Genomic DNA, 20,306 nt, shown 5'->3' on the forward strand with positions numbered 1-20,306 from the left:
GCTGGACTATTCAAAAACTTGTCTGTAAAATGGAACAGCTGAATTGTCCAAATACATGTGAGTTATGGGACTTGATGCTGTGATCTTGTTCAAAAGCACCCAACATCTGCGTGAAATTTCAACAAAGACCCTGCATTAGTTTTGGAGACAGCAATTGTCACACAAAACTTTAACCGGCATTTTACAAGTCCAAAAAGGGGTATAACTTTGCCAAAATAAAATTCAGAGTTATGGGACAGGCACCTTTCACCATGCTTTATCTTCCCCTCTATCTGGTATAAAGTTTCAATTCAATATTTGCATTGACTCTGGAGAGAGCAAGTTGTATGCAAAAAGGGGAGTAAACAAGGGAAGAAGTGAGTATGAACATTGTTGGGGGCAGTGCATTTGGCGTTGGTAACTGATACAGCAAAACATTCTATGGTTTAGATTGTATCTTTTATGCTACAAAAAGAGGTTATTATGGAAGAAACAAGACGCAGATACCAGATTTCAATCTGTGGAGAAATACATATACATCTCTGGGAAAGCATTCCAAAAATAAAAATCATGTATTAACAGCATGTTAATTGCCTTGTTTGCACACCATTTTTCTCATGGGCGGATCCAGTGAAAAAAGTAGTTTTTATGCAAGAATGCAAGTTAAAGTTTGTTATGTTGTCACTTATCGACAAACAGATCAATTTCTGATGTCAATAGCGTCATTGACGTGCAGTGATCTTTGTTACCATGATTTCTGATGTCAATAGCGTCATTGACGTGCAGTGAGCTTTGTTACCATGATTTCTGATGTTACTTTTGGATCAATTTCCTCGTAACTGAGCTAATATACTGACATAAAACTCCCAATAATAAGCACATGACCACTTCATGCTGATGATGTATAACAGGTTTCATTTGTAATGGATGGTATCTGTAGGAAGATTCCAAGTCGGAGTACATAAAATGTAGTTGCAATATTGTTAAGTTCAAAACAGAGTCATATCTAAAAATATAATCATTGGTGCCATCTTTATGCCCTTATTCTAAAGTCCTAAAAAAGGGGTATAACTCAAAAAATCCTGATAATATGCCAATTCAACAATATGATAACAATTAATGTATATCAAGTTTCATTTGAACTGGATGGAAACTGTATGAGGATACGAGTACACAAGAAAGTGTAATACTAGTGGATGACAGAATGACTGAATAGTAGCTGTATGAATGGACATTTCAATCATTATATGCCTCCTGGGTCTTTGACACTGGGAGCATAATAAAAATATACAAATAAAATTCTAAAATATGTCAAGAGCTGTGTTGTGTTAGTGGGTGAGTGTAGAGAGTGGGACGGATACTGGAGCTGAGTTACATCCTACATGTCAATGGCTGTGTTGGTTTGACACAACTGAGCAGGACAGAAGCATACACATGATCATTCAACAGTGTTAGGGAGGCTGACAGGAAGGTTCTTCCTATTCGGATTGCCAGTTCTGACAATCAACATTTTATTTCTAAATTCCAAGGTATCTAACATGAAAACAAGAGGCTCAAATGGACCTAACTCGCTTATCGGAAGAGGACCTTGATCATCTGATATTGCTTCTGACCAAGTTCATGAACATCTTTTAAGAAATTTGTTGAAAACAAAAGTTATTTAAACGTTTTCTTTCTATATTTTGCAAATAGCCCAAGAATGTGTTACCATTAGAACAAACTTCAACATAGATTTTTTTTTATTTCTAGCTCTGTTGTCCCCTTAAAAGGACCAAGCAGAATCATTTCAATAAATTTGGGAAAAGACCTTACAATGATGCTACAGACCAAGTTAGATAAAGATCCAACCAGAGTTTCATGTAATGTAGATGTCCTTTAAAGTTTTCTTTCCATTTTTAAGTCAAGTGGCTCCTAAAAGGGCCAAACACCCACACCTGAACAAATTTGGGAGAGGACCTTACAGTGATGCTACAAATCAAATTTGATGAAGATCCTTCAAGCGGTTCATGATAAGAAGTCATTAACAGGTATTTCTATTTTTAGCTAGAGGCCCATACATGGGGCCAAACATTCCCATTTGAACAAAATTGGAAGACGACCTTTCAATAATGATACATACCAAGTTTGACGGAGTTTCATTCAGTGCTTCATGTGAAGAAGTTGTCCTACTGTATTTCTATTTTCAGCTATAGACGTCATTAAAATGGGCCAAGTGTCTCCATTTAAACAATTTTGGTAGAGGACCTGATAATTATGTTCAAGATCAAGTTTGATGAAGATCCATCAAGCAGTTCATGAGAAGATGTTTAAAGGTATTTCCATTTTTAGCTCTACAGCTCCTACAGGAGCCAAGTGCCCCCTTTCTGAATAAAGATGGTTGCGGATCTAATAGTGATGCTACAAATCAAGTTTGATGAAGATCCGTCATGTAGTTCGTGAGAAAAAGTCATTCAAGGGCATTTCTAACTTTAGCTCTAAAAAAGGCCAATCATCTCTATTTGAACAAATCTGGGAGAGGACTGTATAATGATGCTACAGACCAAGTTTGATGAAGTTGTGAAAAGAAGTTGTTTAAAGGTATTTCTAATTTTGGTCTTAGAATTCCCTTGAAGGGGCCAGTCACCCCCATTTGAACAAAATGATTAGAGGACCTTATAATAATGCTACAGACCTAGGTTGATGAAGATCCATCACACAGTTCATGAGAAGAAGTCAATTAAAGGTATTTTTAGCCTCAATTGCCCCCTAAAAGGACAGACTGCTCCCATTTGAACAAAATTTGGACAAGTACTTATAATAATGCCACAGACCAAGTTAGATGAAGATCCATTATGCAGTTAATGAGAAGTAGTTGTTTAACAGTATTCTTATTTCTACAGTGCCCAATTTTCAAACATTTTGGAGAGGACTTTAAAATAATAATGCTACAGTCCAAGTTTGATGAAAATCCATCATTTAGCTGTTCATGAGAAAAAGCAGATAAAAGGCATTTTTATTTTCAGCTCAAGTGGGCCCTAACAGGGTTTGACTGCTTCCATTTATTATAAATAAATTTGTTAGCGGACCTTATAATGATACTACAGACAAAATCTGATGAAGATCCTGCAAGCAGTTCATAAGAAGAATTCATTTAACAGTATTTCTATTTTCAGCTCTAGTGGCTCCTAAAAGTGGCAAAGAGCCCTTACAAACTTTGGAGAAGACCTTACAATGATGCTACTGACAAAGTTTGGTAAAGATCAATCCTGTGGTTCATAAGAAGTTGTTATAAGGTTTCTCTATTTTTATCTTTGGCGGCCTCTAAAAGGAGCAAAGGTGAGCCATTGGGAAAAAAACTTGATAGAGTTCTGTGCCAGGATGCTAATGACCAAGTCTGGTGTTTAATATGACCAGCAGTTTCAAAATGAAGATGTTTAAGTAAACAAGAGGGTCACTTATTTGTGTACAAGGCTTCAAGTGTGTTTGTTTAAGTAAAAAGTTAGGTTTCTTCTATGTTAGCCTATATTATAATACAAGTGGCATACATTTTTTAACCTTGGGCAATAATTTGAACAATAACGGTAGAAATTACAAATCTGATATCACATACCAAATATCAAGGCTCTAGCTAATACTGATTCACAGAAGATTTTCAAAGTTTCTTATATAAAAGCCTATAGTAGGTACATGTCAGACACAGGGGCGTATGTGGCCATTTTTTTACCCTAGGGCAATAATTTGGATAAGTATGGTAGAGAGCCAAACCCTTATATCATATGCCAATATCAAAGCTCTAGAGAAAAGGATTTTTAAAGTCTGATAGCTGAAAACCTATTTTTAACCAAAAAGACCCATTTGTTCAATGAACCAAAACCATTTGAACAACTTTGAAAGAGGGCTACCCAGAGATCATTTGTCTAAAGTTTCATCAAAATCCATTCAGTGGTTTTGGAGATATTGTTTAAAGAAATTGTTGATGAAAAGTGACCATGACCTCTGGCGGCCGTTGTTTTTTTGACAAATCAGGAAAGTTTGAACAATATTTGTATAAGGTCACACAAGAACCACTTGTGTAAAATTATTTTAAAATTGGGCTAGCAGTTTCACAAAAGAAGATTTTTAAAGTTTTCACTAAATACATATAGGGTAAAGTGATCATGCCCTCTGGTGGCCATGTTTTTTTGACGAATCAAAACAATTTAAACAATCTTGGTAGAGGGTCACGCAAGGACCATTTGTGTAAAAATTATTCTAAAATCAGGCCAGCAGTTTCATGCAGGAAGATTTTTAAAGTTTCCACTACAAACATACAGGGAAAAATGACCACGCCTTCTGGCAGCCATGTTTTTTGACGAATCAAAATAACTTGAATAATCTTGGTAGAAGGTCACACAAGGACCATTTGTTTAAAATTATTTCAAAATCAGACCATCGGTTTAGGAGGAGATGTCGTTTGAAGATTTTTCTATTATCATAGCAACCTAGCGGAATTTTTCTGTTTGAACAATTTTGGTAATGACCATCCAAGGAACATCCATGCCAAATTTCAACAATATTCATTCAGAGGTTTTCGAGAAGATATCTTTTAAACACAATAATTTACGAGGGACAGACACACACATGCAGACGACGGACAGAGCGTGATTACAAAAGTTTACCATGAGCATTGCTCAGGTGAGCTAATAATGTTGACACAGGCTGATGGAAGACAGACGATGGACCACTGACCAGTACTAATAGCTCACCCAGAACAGGTTCAGGTAAGCTAAAAAACTAGTTTATTTATGGAGGCTACTTTTTATCAATCAGATATCAATTAATTAAATGATTATTTTTTATCAATCAGATATCAATTTATAACTAGAGCTGCTTTTGAGAAAAGCGCATGTCTCCAACAACTGCCTCATCATTTGAGTAGTAAATCTGTCTTTACTGTGAATTCTTTAATATTAATGGGAGACTAATTTTTGTGGATTTCGTGGTTGAGTCAATCCACAAAATTCAAAACCAACGAACAAATAAAATTCCCATTCATTTTATGTTCAAAAGTTGAAATCCACAAATTCATATCCCGTTTTAACCAAAACCACGAAATTTCATGCCCACGAAATTAGATGATTTTACAGTATATACTGTTTACTCACCGAAAATATACCTTTGATAGTTTTGGAGCAAGTTTTGGAGTAAATGGCCTTTCAATATGTATCTGAGTCAACCATGCACCAAGACATGTATCACTGGCATCAGTATTTTTTGGTAATTCAAGGGCCATAATTCCCAAGTGTCTACACCAATTCGGCTAGTTATCGAACTTGGCCGAGGACTGATTGTCAAACACATTTTGTTCAAGTTTGGTCAAGATCGAATGAGAACTGTTCGACTTAGTTTGCAGACAGGATTTGTGACAGACATGCACCAAGACATATATCACTGGCATCAGTATTTTTGGCTATTCAAGGGCCATAATTCCGAAGTGCCTTGGCCGATTTGGCTAGTTATCGAAATCAGCCGAAGACTTATTGTCAAACACATTTTGTTCAAATTTGGTGAAGATCTGATGAGAACTGTTTGACTTAGAGTGCAGACAAGATTTGTGACAGACAGACACACACACAGATCTCCTACACCACGGTGGAAGACATAAATAATTATAAGGTTAAATATACTATTTTCAAATCACAAAAAAAACTGAGAGGACATTACTAGGTTGCTCAAGACCATGTCCGGTGAATATCCATCAAGTGGTTCAAGAGCAGGTCTCTAACTGTCCCCAATATCAGCCAAGCGGAACCATTTGAACTAATCTAAGAGAGGACCTTACTAGGATGCTATAGAGCAAGTTTGGTATTCGTCATGTGGTTCATGAAAAGTTGCTGAAACGTTTTTCTATTTTTGGCTCTGGCAGCCCTTTAAATTAATCAAGAACATTTGAACAAATCTGAGAGAGGACCTTACTAGGATGCTAACAAGAGCTGTCTGATGACAGCGCGCTCGACAATTCTAAGAATTGATTGAAGAATGGGGTCAAAATATTTCCACGATATTCAGACAAAAGAAATAAATAGATAAGACAACAATGTTCCTGTATTACTTTGATTTCGATAAGTCTTGCACTAAATGGCAATATATGAGCCAATTTCAAAGTCTAAAAAGGGCCATAATTCAGTCAAAATAGTTATTTACTCTTGCCCACAGATGTAAATCATAATGATAAGCAAGTGTTCAAAGTTTAAAAGCCATATGTCAAATAGTTTTGACAAAATATGGACTTGTATGAAAACAGAACCAATTTCAAAGTTCAAAAAGGGCCATAATTCAGCCAAAATAGATGACAGAGTTAATATGTTCTCTTTCCTACAGAAAGAGACTATTATACTAAACAAGCGATAAAAGTTTCAAAGCCATATGTCAAACACTTTACAAACAAGCAAATTCGATGAATTGGAATCCCCCGCCGAAAGGGTCAGAGTTGAGGAACGGCAAAAAAATATATCCTGCAAAAAGTTAAGAATGTTACCAAGAAGCAAATAATTTCATTAGTCAAATCAAATTAAAAGAAAATGAATGGTTTGTTTGGGTGGGTGGGGGGGGGATACAACAGTTTACATATTGATTATAAATATTGGTAGAAAACGAAAAATGAAAAAAAAAAAAAAAAAAAAAAAAAAAAAAAAAAATGGGGGGGGGGGGGGTGAGAGGGAGGGGGGTGACCAATGTAAGGTGGTGACCAGGTGTAGGTACACAACATCACATGTTTATAATAAATGTGCATGGAAAAGAATGGAAGAAGTTTAATGAAATTCTTCCAATTGCTTGGTTTGTTATGTACAGATCTGTGGATTTTTAAACAATTAAAGGGCAATAACTAAATGGAAAATTGACCAATCGAAAAAAAACTTGAAGGGCATCGTCACAGTATCTTGGTTCATGTCTATTTCAAGTTTGATGAAATTCTACCTGCTAGTTACTGAGAAATGGCTGCAGACGGACATTTTTCATTAAATCAAGGGCAATAACTCTGAGGGAAATTGACCTATCAAAAAAAAAACTTGACGGGCATCAGCGCAGTATCTTGGTTCATGTCTATTTCAAATTTGATGAAATTCTACCTGTTAGTTACTGAGAAATGGCTGCAGACAGACATTTTTTATTAAATCAAGGGCAATAACTCTGAGGGAAATTGACCAATCAAAAAAAAAACTTGACGGGCATCATCGCAGTATGTTGGTTCATGTTTATTTCAAGTTTCATGAAATTCTACCAAGTAGTTACTGAGAAATGGCTGCGGACGGACGGACGGACGGACTGACGGACGGACTGACGGACGGACAACGCCATTTCAATACCCCCCTCCCGATTTCATCGGCGGGGGATAAAAATATGAACTTGTACGAAAAACCTAACCATGATTTCTAAGTCAAAAGGGACCATAATTCAGCCAAAATCCTTGAGGGAGTTATGTACTCTTGCCTATAACTGGACATGGTGATGGTAAACAGGTGTTGAAAGTTTCAAAGCTTTATCTCAAAAGACTTTGTCAAAATATGAACTGGTACGAAATATTAACCCATATTTCTAAGTCAAAAAGGGCCATAATTCAGCCAAAATCCTTGATGGAGTTATGTGCTCTTGCCTATAACTGGACATGGTGATGGTAAACAAGTGTTGAAAGTTTCAAAGCTTTATCTCAAAAGACTTTGTCTAAATATGAACTGGTACGAAAAACTTAACCAAGATTTCTAAGTCGAAAGGGGCCATAATTCAGCCAAAATCCCTGATGGAGTTATGTACTCTTGCCTATGACTGGCCATGATGATGGTTAACAAGTGTTGAAAGTTTCAAAGCTTTATCTCAAAAGACTTTGTCAAAATGTGGACTGGTACGAAAAACTTAACCAAGGTGTGACGCCGACGCCGTGGTGAGTAGGATAGCTCTACTTATTCTTCGAATAGTCGAGCTAAAAACCATTCATGAAAAGAAATTGTTAAATGGTTTTTCTATTTTTAGCTCTTAAGGGGCCCCTAAAATCAGTCAAGTGGAACCATATTTTTAAATTTGAGAGAAGAACTTACAAGGAGGACTTAACTAGGATGCTTCAGACCAAGTTTGGAGATGATCCCTCAAGTGGTTGATGAGAAGTTGTTTAAAGGTTTTCCTATTTTTAGCTCTAGTGGCCCCTAAAATCAATCAAGCGGAACCATTTCAACAAAACCGAGATGACTTTACTAGGCTGCTACAGACCAAGTTTGGCGGTGATCCATCTAGAGGTTCAAAAGAAAACACTGTTAAAAAGTTTTTTTATATCTTCATCTCTGGCGGCCCCTTAAATCATTTAAGTGGAACCTTTGAACAAACCTGAGAGAGGGCCTTGCCAAGATGCTACAAACCAAGTTTGGTGTACTTCTAACCAAAGTTTAAGAGGAGAAGATGCTTATTAATAAGTAAAAAGTTGAAGCAGACAGACAACAGACTACGGACACAGGCTCAGTTGTGCTAACAAGAAGCCAAATTTGTCATAGACAATTGGACATAATGAGATCAAAAACAAGGTTTGCAGACAAAAGATACTGACTACTGCATTACCTGGTGAGTGTTGGGTCCAGAAAATTTGTCCCAGTTAATTCCAGCACACATCTTCCCTTCATGTTCACTCCAAATTTGACCAACCTCTGTAGTTAACTCCTTTAGAAAATATAAAACAAATAATTCTCTTGAAGATGAATTAATAATGATAAAGCCAATTTTATGTTTAAGTTGTTTCCAATTTACTGAGTTTTATCAAACTGAGACAGTAAAAAACAATGTTTTGGTATCATCATAGTAAATTTTGCAAAATAAGAGGGCCCTTAAGACCTTGTATCCCTATTTATTACTGCAGATAATCTAGTACAGTCAAGACTGCATTAAGTGACCTTCCATGGGAAATATCAGAAAAGGTCATATATGACAGGGAGTCTCTTAAAACAGTCTTACTGTTAACATGGTGTAATCACTTAACTAGCTGACTGACCTTCTTTGGGTTTTATACAGATCTGCTAACATTAATACTAGTGCACTATATATATATGGCCCTTTTTTAAAGTAATGATTTAGTATGTTTGAAATACAATTACATCAACATTAAGAATACTTTGTACCATTTATATCAAATCTGTCATATAACATTTTATAACATTAAAATGTAAAACCTTGATTCTGCAAACGAATGAAAGTGTAATTGGCATTTAAAACAAAAGCTCAACAAAGTGGGGCAATATACACCCACAGTACTACTATATCAGAGGAGTAGGTGTGTGAGTGTTGAAGTGGGGGGGGGGGGGTGGAGAATGTAATGTGGCAGTGGATGGGAGTTGGAGGTTTAGTATGGCAGCAGTGAATGGGGGGAGGGGGTGGGCTTGTTGAATGTGTGTTTTACGGGGAGGGGAGGGGTACCAACCAAGTACATGTACTTGAACACTAATGCACAAAAGTATATAAAAGTAAAAAGAGATTTCTATTTTCTTTTGTGTATGTGTGCATGCGTGTGCGCATGTGTGTGCATACGTTTGCATGTGCTCATGTGGTGTAGGTGGAGGAGAGAGTAATGTAGATTGCTGCAATCCTCAAATCACCTCATCAATACCCAACTGTATTCCAAGCTAAAAATCTTTAAAGTCAACACCTTGAAAAATGTTGAAGTTGTGCTCAGGATACAAAATATAAAGGACAGATTTGAAATATTTGTGGCCTTGGCATTTGACCTACAGACCATGTTCATGCGCTATGCACATCATCTCATCACCACCTACCTATATGCCAAGTTTGAAGTCAATGCCTTCACTGCTTATCAAGACATAAAATATGACAAACAGATCTGACCTTGCTGTGACCTTGACCTTTGACCTACAGACCTGGTTCATGCACTCTGCACATCCTTTCATCGCCATCTACTTGTCTTTCAAGATTGAAGTCTATACCTTGAATGTTTCAAAGCTATAATTCTAATAGTATTCAAGTTAAGAGGATCTTTACTGAAATTTTAACCAAAAAAATCAAATTTTCTATGTACAGAAAGGCAATAATTCTGGTCAAATGTAAGCGAGTTATGATTTTTGGGCTTCTCACTCATTTAACGATAATAAACATATCATTTGCAAAATTTCAAAGCTTATAATTATTGCTCTTACAGTATTCAAAGAGGGTGGACCTAAACAAACATTTTAACCAAGAAATTCCATTTTCTAAGTATAAAAAGGGCCATAATTCTGAAAAGTGCAAATGAGAATTATTGTTCTTGTGGCCAACATTCTCCACTAATGAAGTTCCAAAGCCATAGCTCTAATGGTTATTGAGACGAAAGGGCCAAAGTGAACCTAAGTATCTCACCTGAACTTGGCTGTTTGGCCTTGAATATAGGTACAACACACTGAATCATGAATGGTAAAAATTGTTTTAGTACTAACTAGTGGCCCCTTAAAGGAGCCGAGTGTCACCATCAGGACAAATTTCTGAGAAAATCTTACAATAATGCTACTGACAAAGTTTCATGAAAATTCACAACGCAGTTCATTAGGTCATTAAAAGTTTGTTTTTTCTATTTTTAGATCTAATGGCCCCCTAAAAGGTGCCAAATGCCCCCATTTCAACAAATTTATGAGACAATATAATGATGCTACAGACCAAGTTTGATAAATATCTATCAAGCAGTAATGAGATGTTGTTTAAACGTTTTTTCTAGTTTTTACTCTAGCAGCCCCTTACAGATGCCAAACATCCCCATTTGAATAAATGTAGACTAGAAATTTGTCACAGACACGGATACCCCCGCAAACATGAGAAAGGTCACAAGCATAAGTTAATTATAGTAACAACTAAACAACTAAGGGTAGTTAATCTTGAAAAAAAACAAAAAAAACAAGAGGGCCATGAAGGCCCTGTATCGCTCACCTGACCTATTGACCTAAAGATCATCAAGATTAACATTCTGACCAAGTTTCATTAAGATATGGTCATAAATGTGGCCTCTAAAGTGTTAACTAGCTATTCCTTTAATTTGACCTAGTGACCTAGTTGTTGACCCGACATGACCCAGATTCGAACTTGTCCTAAAGATCATCAAGTTTAACATTCTGACTAAGTTTCATGAAGATACTGTCATAAATGTGGCCTCTAGTGTTAAAAAGCTTTTCCTTTGAATTGACCTAGTGACCTAGTTTTTCACCCCACCTGACCCAGATTTAACCTTGGCCTAAAGTTCATCAAGATTAACATTTTGACCAAGTTTCATTAAGTTACGGTCATAAATGTGGCTTCTAAAGTGTTAACTAGCTTTTCCTTTGATTTGACCCGGTGACCTAGTTTTTGACCTGACATGACCCAGATTTTATTACTTGTCCTAAAGATCATCAAGTTTAATATTCTGACTAAGTTTCATGAAGATACAGTCATAAATATGGCCTCTAGAGTGTTAACAAGCTTTTCCTTTGATTTGACCTGGTGACCTAGTTTTCGACCCCACCTAACCCAGATTTAAACTTGAGCTATAGATCATCAAGATTAACATTTTGACCAAGTTTCATTAATGTCATAAATGTGGCTTCTACAGTGTAAACTAGCTTTTCCTTTGATTTGACCTGGTGACCTAGATTTTGATCCTTCATGACCCAGATTCAAACTGGACCTTAATATCATCAGTATTAACATTCTGACCAAGTTTCATGAAGATACAGTCATAAATGCGGCTTCTACAGTGTTAACAAGCTTTTCCTTTGATTTAACCTAGTGACCTAGTTTTTGACCCCAGATGACCAAATATCGAACTCGTCCAAGATTTTATTAAGGGTAACATTCTGACCAAGTTTCATTAAGATTGGGCCAAAAATGTGACCTCTAGAGTGTTAACAAGCTTTTCCTTTGATTTGACCTGGTGACTTAGTTTCTGATCCCAGATGACCCAATATCGAACTCGTCCAAGATTTTATTGAGGGTAACATTCTGACCAAGTTTCATTAAGATTGGGCCAAAATGTGACCTCCAGAGTGTTAACAGTCAAACTGTTGATGACGAACGATGGACGGACTGACGACGACGGACACAGGGCGATCACAAAAGCTCACCTTTGAGCACTTCGTGCTCAGGTGAGCTAAAAAAAACCAAAAAAAAATCCTCCTAAGTCCACATAAAAATCCTTACTAGGTAGAGATAGGTTAAAATACTTCTCAAAATTGCATGTAACATGCATATTGTACTACAGAAAAGTGGTCTTGTTTTTTCCCTACGACCAGTAATAAGAAAGTTACAATATAAGCTATTTATAGTAACAACAAAGGGACGTAATCTTAAACTAGGGACCTGGTTCTTGCGCATGACATTCTGTCTCATGAGGGTATACAACTGAGGCAACTTAAATCAAAATCCCTCCATGCATGAAGAAGAAATGCTCAAGACAAAGTCATTCTTGTATGTGACCTTTGGCCTCTAAGTGTGACCTTGACCTTAGACCTAGGGACCTGGTTTTTGTGCACGACACATCGTCTATCCATGCTTATTATTTGTGTCAAATTATTTCGAAATCGGAAAATGCATGTCAAAGTTATGGACCGGACACAAAGACCACATTATCAGTATATATGTAGTGAAAATTAGCTAAGTTCAACCAAGGACTGTGACCTTGACCTTTGAGCTAGGGACATGATTTTTGTGCATGACATATCGTCTATCCATGCTTATTATTTGTGTCAAATTATTTTGAAATCGGACTATGCATGTCAAAGCTATGGACCAGACACAAATATCACCCTTTCCCGAACACACGGACAAACCAACACACACACGGACAGGGGTAACACTATAAGCCCCGCCCCCCCTCCATTTTATGGCGGGGGCATAAAAAGGACATTATTATGTTGCTACAGACCAAGTCTAATGTAAATCTGTCTGGAGTTTATGAGAATAAGTCATTTAAAGTGTTTCTACATTTACCTCTAAAACAAAGTGACCCTATTTGACCAAGTTTGAAGAAGATCCATCCAGCTGTACATAAAAAGTTGTTTAAAAGATATTTCTATTTTGAACTCTGGTGGCCCATAAGAGGGGCCTAGCACCCAAACTGAACTGAATTGAAGAGATCCTTATATTAATGCTACAGACAGTTTGATGAAAATCCACCAAACAGTCACTAGAAGCTGCTCAAAGATATTACTGTTTCTAGCTCTATTGGTCCCTAATTGGCCCAAGTGCCCTCATTTTGGGGAGGAACTCATCAAGATCCTACAGACCAGTTTGAAAAAATCCATCAAGTGGATCATGAGAAGTTGTTTTAAGGTATTTCTACTTTTAGCTCTTGTGACCCCTTAAAGGGACTGAGTGTCACATTTGAATAAAACAGAGGGGACCTTACAATGATGCTACACATCAAGTTTGATGAAGATCCATTAAGTTGTTCAAGAGAAAAAATATTTCAAGGCATTTTTATTTCAATCAAGCTCTACTGGTCCCTTAAAAAGGACGTAGTGTCCCCATTTGCAAAAGACTGGAAGCACATCTTACAATGATCATGTTTTCTTGTTATGGTGGATGTTTGTACTAATTATTTGAATATCTGTGCATGCATATATACTATTAAGTGGCTATCAATGTTGAGAACCTTTGTCTCAATTACTTGTTGCATTTTCTTCCTGTAATAGCCACAGATGACTGCCAAACAGAAGGTGTTCTGCGACCTTTTTCTAAATAATCCCTTAAAGGGAGGTAATTCATCTCAAATACAGAAGACAGCCGTAACAAGTGTCTTCTCATGTTGAATTTATTAAACAAGTTGAATTGAATAACAAAATTTGAGGCTCTGCCGAGCATTTTATCAACTTTATTCATTGATAACAGGTTTAATAAGTTCAATGTGGAAAGACACAAATGTAATATTCTTTTTATCACATGTAAGCTTTCCCTGTTAAAACATTAAAATTTCTTCTTTCTTTACCTATTATAGACCAAGTAAATTCGACCAACGTCTCCTATAAATAAACAACGTCATCGTCAAAGCTTTATTACACTAGTGTATTATCAAATTTATGTAATAGCTTTATTTCACTTCCATGACGTCAAACATGTGATAACGGTATTTCCATTTTTTAAGCTCTAGCTAAGCCTAACAGCCTTACAGTGGCAAAGTGTCCCCATTTGAATAAAGTCGAATGCCGACCTTACACTCACTCTTCAGACCAAGTTTGATGAGGATCCATGAAAAGAGGTCATTTAAAGATTTTAAATGCCCCTAAAACTGGTCACATGCCCCCATTAGAACAAAATTAAGAGCTAACTTTATAATGATGCTAGAGCAAATCTGATGAAGATGCATCAAATGGTTCATGAGGAGAACTCATTTGAAGACATCCTTATAATGATGCTACAGACAAAATTACATGAAGATCCATCAAACCATTCATGAGAAAGTCCTTTAAAAGATTTCTATTTTTAACTCTAGTGCCCATTAAAGGGGCCATGTGTCCCGATTTGAACAACCTTATAATGATGCTACATACCAAGTTCAAACAAGAGCTCCGCCAAGCGGGGCAATATACGCCCAAAGGGTTACATCAGAGGATGGGAGTAAAATCTAAAGAACTTGACTGTTGAAGTCCAAAGGAAAGGAACAACAAAGGAAAGAAATTTAAAAAAAAAAGAGCTGTCACTAATGGTGACAAATGCCCCCGCAGCACCTTGACCTTTGACCTGGTGACCTTGACCTTTGACCTGGTGACCCCAAAGTCAAGGTCAAGGTCATACTTAGGGGTCAAAGGCCATGTATGACTTTGCTTTGTGTATATTGCTCTGGATTGTGGTGCTCTTGTTTTTATTGGCTGATCCCTTTTTTGTTCACTTACAATAAAAAAATTTTGAATTACTTCCCTTTTGTGTTACTATAAATAGCTTGTTTTGAAACCTTTTTATTATTGGCCTTAGGGAAAAACTGAGACCACTTTTCTGTGGTACAACATAGATGATACCTCAAATTTTTAGGTGTATTTTGACATACCTGTACCTGGTAATAATTTTTTATGGACTTAGAATTTTTATGCCCCCGAAGAGAGGCATATTAGTTTTCAACTGTCCGTCCATTCGTTAGTTCGTTCGTTCGTCACAACGTTAACTTTTTGCATGGAGGCACTTTACTCGCGAACAACTGCACCCAGGACCTTCAAACTTCACAAGCTGATAGTACTTAGAGTTACAGTGTGGACACAAAACAAACTGATATGACCTTTGACCCCTAAGTGGACAGACGGATGGCCAGAAGGACACCAGGGAATAACATAATACATCCCTTTGGGCGTATAACAAGTAATTCATGAAAAGGAGCAGTTTAAAGGTATTTGTATTTCTAGCTCTAGCAGCCCCTAAAAGGGGTCAAGTTCTACCATTTATAAGAATTTGAGAGAGGACCTTACGATAATGTACAGGCCAAGTTTGATTAACCATGATGCAGAACCATTTGAAAACAAGAGCTGTCACTAATGGTGACAAATGCCCCTCGCAGGACCTTGACCTTTGACCTGGTGACATTGACCTTTGACCTGGTGACCCCAAAGTCAGTAGGGGTCGTGTACTCAATAAGTAGTATCAGCATGTGAAGTTTGAAGGTCCTGGGTGCAGTGGTTCGCAAGTAAAGTGCCTTCAAGCAAAAAGTTAACATTGACCCCTGTGACCTTGACCTTTGACCTGATGACCCCAAAGTCAGTAGGGGTCATGTACTCAATAAGTACTATCAGCATGTAAAGTTTGAAGGTCCTGGGTGCAGTGGTTCGCGAGTAAAGTGCCTTCATGCAAAAAAATAACATTGGCCCGTGACCCTGACCTTTGACCTGGTGACCCTAAAGTCAGTAGTGGTTATGTACTCAATAAGTACTATCAGCCATGAAGTTTGAAGGTCCTGGGTGCAGTGGTTCACGAGTAAAGTGCCTTCATGCAAAAAGTTAACACTGGCCCCTGTGACCTTTACCTTTGACCTGGTGACCCCAAAGTCAGTAAGGGTCATGTACTCAATAAGTACTATCAGCATGTGAAGTTTGAAGGTCCTGGGTGCAGTGGTTCACAAGAAAAGTGCCTTCATTCAAAAAGTTAACGTTGTGACGAACGAACAAGTTAACATTGGCCCCTGTTACCTTAACCTTTGACCTGGTGACCACAAAGTCAGTAGGGGTTATGTACTCAATAAGTACTATCAGCATGTGAAGTTAGAAGGTCCTGGGTGTAAAGTGCCTTCATGTAAAAAGTTAACGTGACGAACGAACGGATGGACAGTTGAAAACTAATATGCCTCCTTTCGGGGGCATAAAAATTGCAAGGGAACCATGCAAGGATGCTACAGACCAAATTTGGTATAATTCTCACTTGAAGTTTCAGAGCAGACGATGTTAAAGTAACAACAGCTGTCTAATTAACCGCACTTAACTATTTCAAGCTCTTCCACATAATTCTTTTTGCAAAATTTTCTAAGTTTAAAAGAGGCATAATTTTGCAAAAATGTAAGCTAGAACTAGTTACTTGTCATATAAGGTCATCTCATGATGTCAAAAACATGTGTAAAGTTATAAAGCATTTGGCCTAGCATGGTAGTTTTAAAGAAAACTGCTTATATGCAAAACTTAATAGTCCGATCAATTCGTAACAGAAAATTCCAAAATACTTCAGATCATGGGAAACACACCAAATTTGGCACAGATTTTAATCAAAGCATAAGAAACATTTTTTTCATGGGACCCATTTGATATCTGTCAAGATGGCTGATATGGTGGCCATTTTTAACAAGAGGACCATGATGGTCCTGAATCGCTCACCTCTTCCCACATGACCCAGTTTTGAGTATGACGTCGTTTTTTCCATTATTTGACATAGTGACCTAGTTTTTGAGCTCATGTGACCCATTTTCAACTTGACCTAGATATCATCAAGATAAAAATTCTGACCAATTTTCATGAAGATCCATTGAAAAATATGGCCTCTAGAGGTCACAAGGTTTTACTATTATTTGACATAGTGACCTAGTTTTCGAAGGTACGTGAACCTGTTTTGAACTTGACCTAGATATCATCAAGGTGAACATTCTCACTAATTTTCATGAAGATCTCATGAAAAATATGGCCTCTAGAGAGGTCACAAGGTTTTTCTATTTTTATACCTACTGGCCTAGTTTTTGACTGCACGTTACCCAGTTTCAAAACTGACCTAGATATCATCAAGGTGAACATTCAGACCAATTTTCATGAAGATCCATTGAAAAATATGGCCTCTAGAGAGGTCAAAAGATTTTTCTAATTTTAGACCTACTGACCTAGTTTTTAACCGCAGTTGACCCAGTCTCGAACTTGACCTAGATGTCATCAAGATGAACATTCAGACCAACTTTCACACAGATCCCATGAAAAGTATGGCCTCTAGAGAGGTCACAAAGTTTTTGTATTATTGACCTACTGACCTAGTTTTTGACGGCATGTGACCCAATTTCAAATCTGACCTAGATATCATCAAGGTGAACATTCTGACCAATTTTCATGAAGATCCATTCAAGGGTATGGCCTCTAGAGAGGTCACAAGGTTTTTCTATTTTAAGACCTACTGACCTAGTTTTTGATCGCAGTTGACCCAGTTTCAAACTTGACATATATGTGACGCACCATGACATTTTGGGTCCAAATTCGGCGTTAAGTCATATGAGAAAACATCGATTAAAGTTACGTCACAAAAAATGGTGGACGTTACCACGTGTTCACGGCAATTAATGCGTTATTGTTTTCAATAATACTCTACCTTGCCACAAGAAATAAATGAAGTGACATAAACATTTCCGTGTTTTGCAATTCCGTTTCTTTATAATTTTTAAATGATTGATAATTTATCGCCCTTTGAATTGACACGCCATTTGTAAACATCGAAGGTCGCGGAGAAAATGAAACTACCAAAACAGTTATTTGATGATTTATTTCGATTGTACAAAGAATGACAGTTAATGAATCTCAAGGTAAGTAAGTATTTAAACGATACATGTATGTATGTAGGGTTTAAAAATAAATATTATTTGAGTTCATATAGACTGTTTTGTCCGATATCTTTTCGAAAAATTGCCCGGATTTGACACTAATGCCAGTTTGGAGGTAAGAGAAAATTCACATTTTATTTACAAGTGTCACTGTATTGTAGACTATATATTATTTACTAAATCTGCCATGAATTAAACTTTTTTTTTAATCTGTTTTGACTCTTATTCAGTAGAATCAGAATGCAAGACAATTAGATTCTATGCAAGAAGACTTTGTGACTCTGGTGCCAGACAAAAACACAACAGTCAGTCATAGTGTTTAGTTACATAATTAAAGCCCTGATCATTTTATATAGCCATGCCATGAAAGTGACTGATCAGAGACAGTTGAAACACATCTATTGCCAGCTTCAATTACTTATTTCTTGTAATGTCAAATCAGTCCATACATTAAACTTCTACAAGGCATAAATATTGTTCTTACTTGGAATGAGACAGTTTTTTCCAAAGCTTTTCAAATTTTTGTTAAATTTGCATACTGTTCACTTGGCCATTATTTCTGGATTCCTCACCATTTTGTACTGTTCTTGGCAAGTCACTGACAACCACTTTGTAAAATGAATTAACTGTAGATGCATTTTGTTTTGAAAGTCTTGCCAGGGATTCAAACCTATTACTCTTCTTATAGAAGTCTCTGTGCTCTATGCACTGAGCTAACTGCCCAGGGCATTTTTATCTTACATTTCAGCCTTTTTCAGTATTTTTTTCATTTTACAGATCAACCACTGAGGATTGTTTGGCTTGATGCAATGACCTTAAACAGTTAAAGGATTTTCCAGGAAGGTCTATACACCACAAGCTGGATTTTTGGGGGGTTTGTAAATTCCTTCACACATTTTTACAGTTACTAAACTGCTATTCTAAGAAAGATAAAGACATTAAAGTAACATAAACATAAATGATCTATTTTATTCATAACATTTTAAGAGAAAAGATTTTAATTACAGACCCATTCAACAAATATGTGTTAATATATTAAGAAGTGAATAAGTAATGATATATAATAATTAAATATAGCATGTATGTATGTTTACATTAAGTATGATTGCATGAATTGTATGTCTAGTCTGACAGAATCTTAGCTAGCTTATGTATTCTTAAAAAGCTACTTTTTCTGCTAGAATACTGTAAGATTCTTGGATGAGTTTATACTTATCAATTCTGCTTTCAGTCAGCTTTTAACAAAAAGACTCTCTTAAGCTTAAAAAGATGCTTTACAGTCTTATATTCTGTAACCTTATACTAATCTTAAAATGAGGTTCTAATGTTGTTAAATTTTTGTTTTGCAGTGATGAAAGAACTATGAATATGTGAATGGGAATGAAACAGAAGGAATTAGTATGTTCTACTGATCATCCAGCTGAAATCATGCCTATGAAATAGAGTGCATGTCACAAATACTGATATGAGCAAATAACTCCATATTGCACAAATAAGGTCATGTTTCCTGCCCTCATGACCTGAAAAAGTTAAACATTCTAATTCAAATTACAAATGTGTTTCAAGAAAAAGTAAAACCTAGTCAACTGTGAGAAATATTGGGTAAAAGTATTTTATAAGTGTTTTGTTGCCATGACAGCTGTGAAGTGGTTTGAAAAGCACTATCTTAATTGTTCTAACAATACAGAATTTAACTTACGAATTTTCCAAAACTGAATGCATGAAATACTAAGACATGTCTGTTGAATGAATCCCAATTGTTTCAAAACTACAACATGTGTGACATTTAAAGCACAACCTTTGGATGAAACATTTTTACAATCATAAATGCCTTGCCTGTGTGAGTGTAGGAAGGATTTCACAGAAATGGCCATGACAGAAAACTTCTAATATAGCAGAAAATATTTGTTACTGGCTAAATATAATATATTTTATTTCAAGAATTAATCATGTAAATCCATGGTTATAATTGTGTTAAAAGATATTTTTGCATGCACTTTGCAGAAATAGCTAATTTTTGTTGCAAAACATTGTGAGTTGCCATGGTAACACAAATTTGACTTAAATTTAGATTTGTTTGATTATGTAGACAGCATGTTTCTTGTTTACATTCTGCTTCTGCTCTACTAGCAGAGTTGTAATGCAGGTAGGTATATCAGAAAAATATGTAATTCTCAAAGTCAAATTATATTACATTAAATATGTTTGTTTTTTTTTATAAATGATCATAACTGACCATTTGTGGTGTAAAACAAATGTATACTGAACAGATGCTAAATGAATGTTCTGATTCTTTCTGGAAAATTTACAAAAATACTACTATTTTAAGAAAATA

At 36.3% G+C, this 20,306-nt stretch overlaps 1 protein-coding gene across 3 annotated transcripts in view; it reads right to left on the minus strand.

The window, feature by feature from the left end:
* Nucleotides 1-20,306, minus strand: part of LOC123551423 (fanconi-associated nuclease 1-like) — a 210,861-nt gene that overhangs the window by 41,813 nt on the left and 148,742 nt on the right. For all 3 annotated transcript variants that reach the window (XR_008370547.1, XR_008370548.1, XM_053540910.1), the window contains exon 9: nt 8,542-8,640. Coding sequence is in view for 1 of the 3 variants with exons in the window: in XM_053540910.1 (XP_053396885.1) it covers nt 8,542-8,640 (99 nt within the window). In the remaining 2 variants the exon portion in view is untranslated. The remainder of the gene's footprint in view (nt 1-8,541; nt 8,641-20,306) is intronic.

The sequence above is a fragment of the Mercenaria mercenaria genome, chromosome 4 (assembly GCF_021730395.1).
Source record: "Mercenaria mercenaria strain notata chromosome 4, MADL_Memer_1, whole genome shotgun sequence".
In the NCBI taxonomy this organism is placed as follows: Eukaryota; Metazoa; Mollusca; class Bivalvia; order Venerida; family Veneridae; genus Mercenaria; species Mercenaria mercenaria.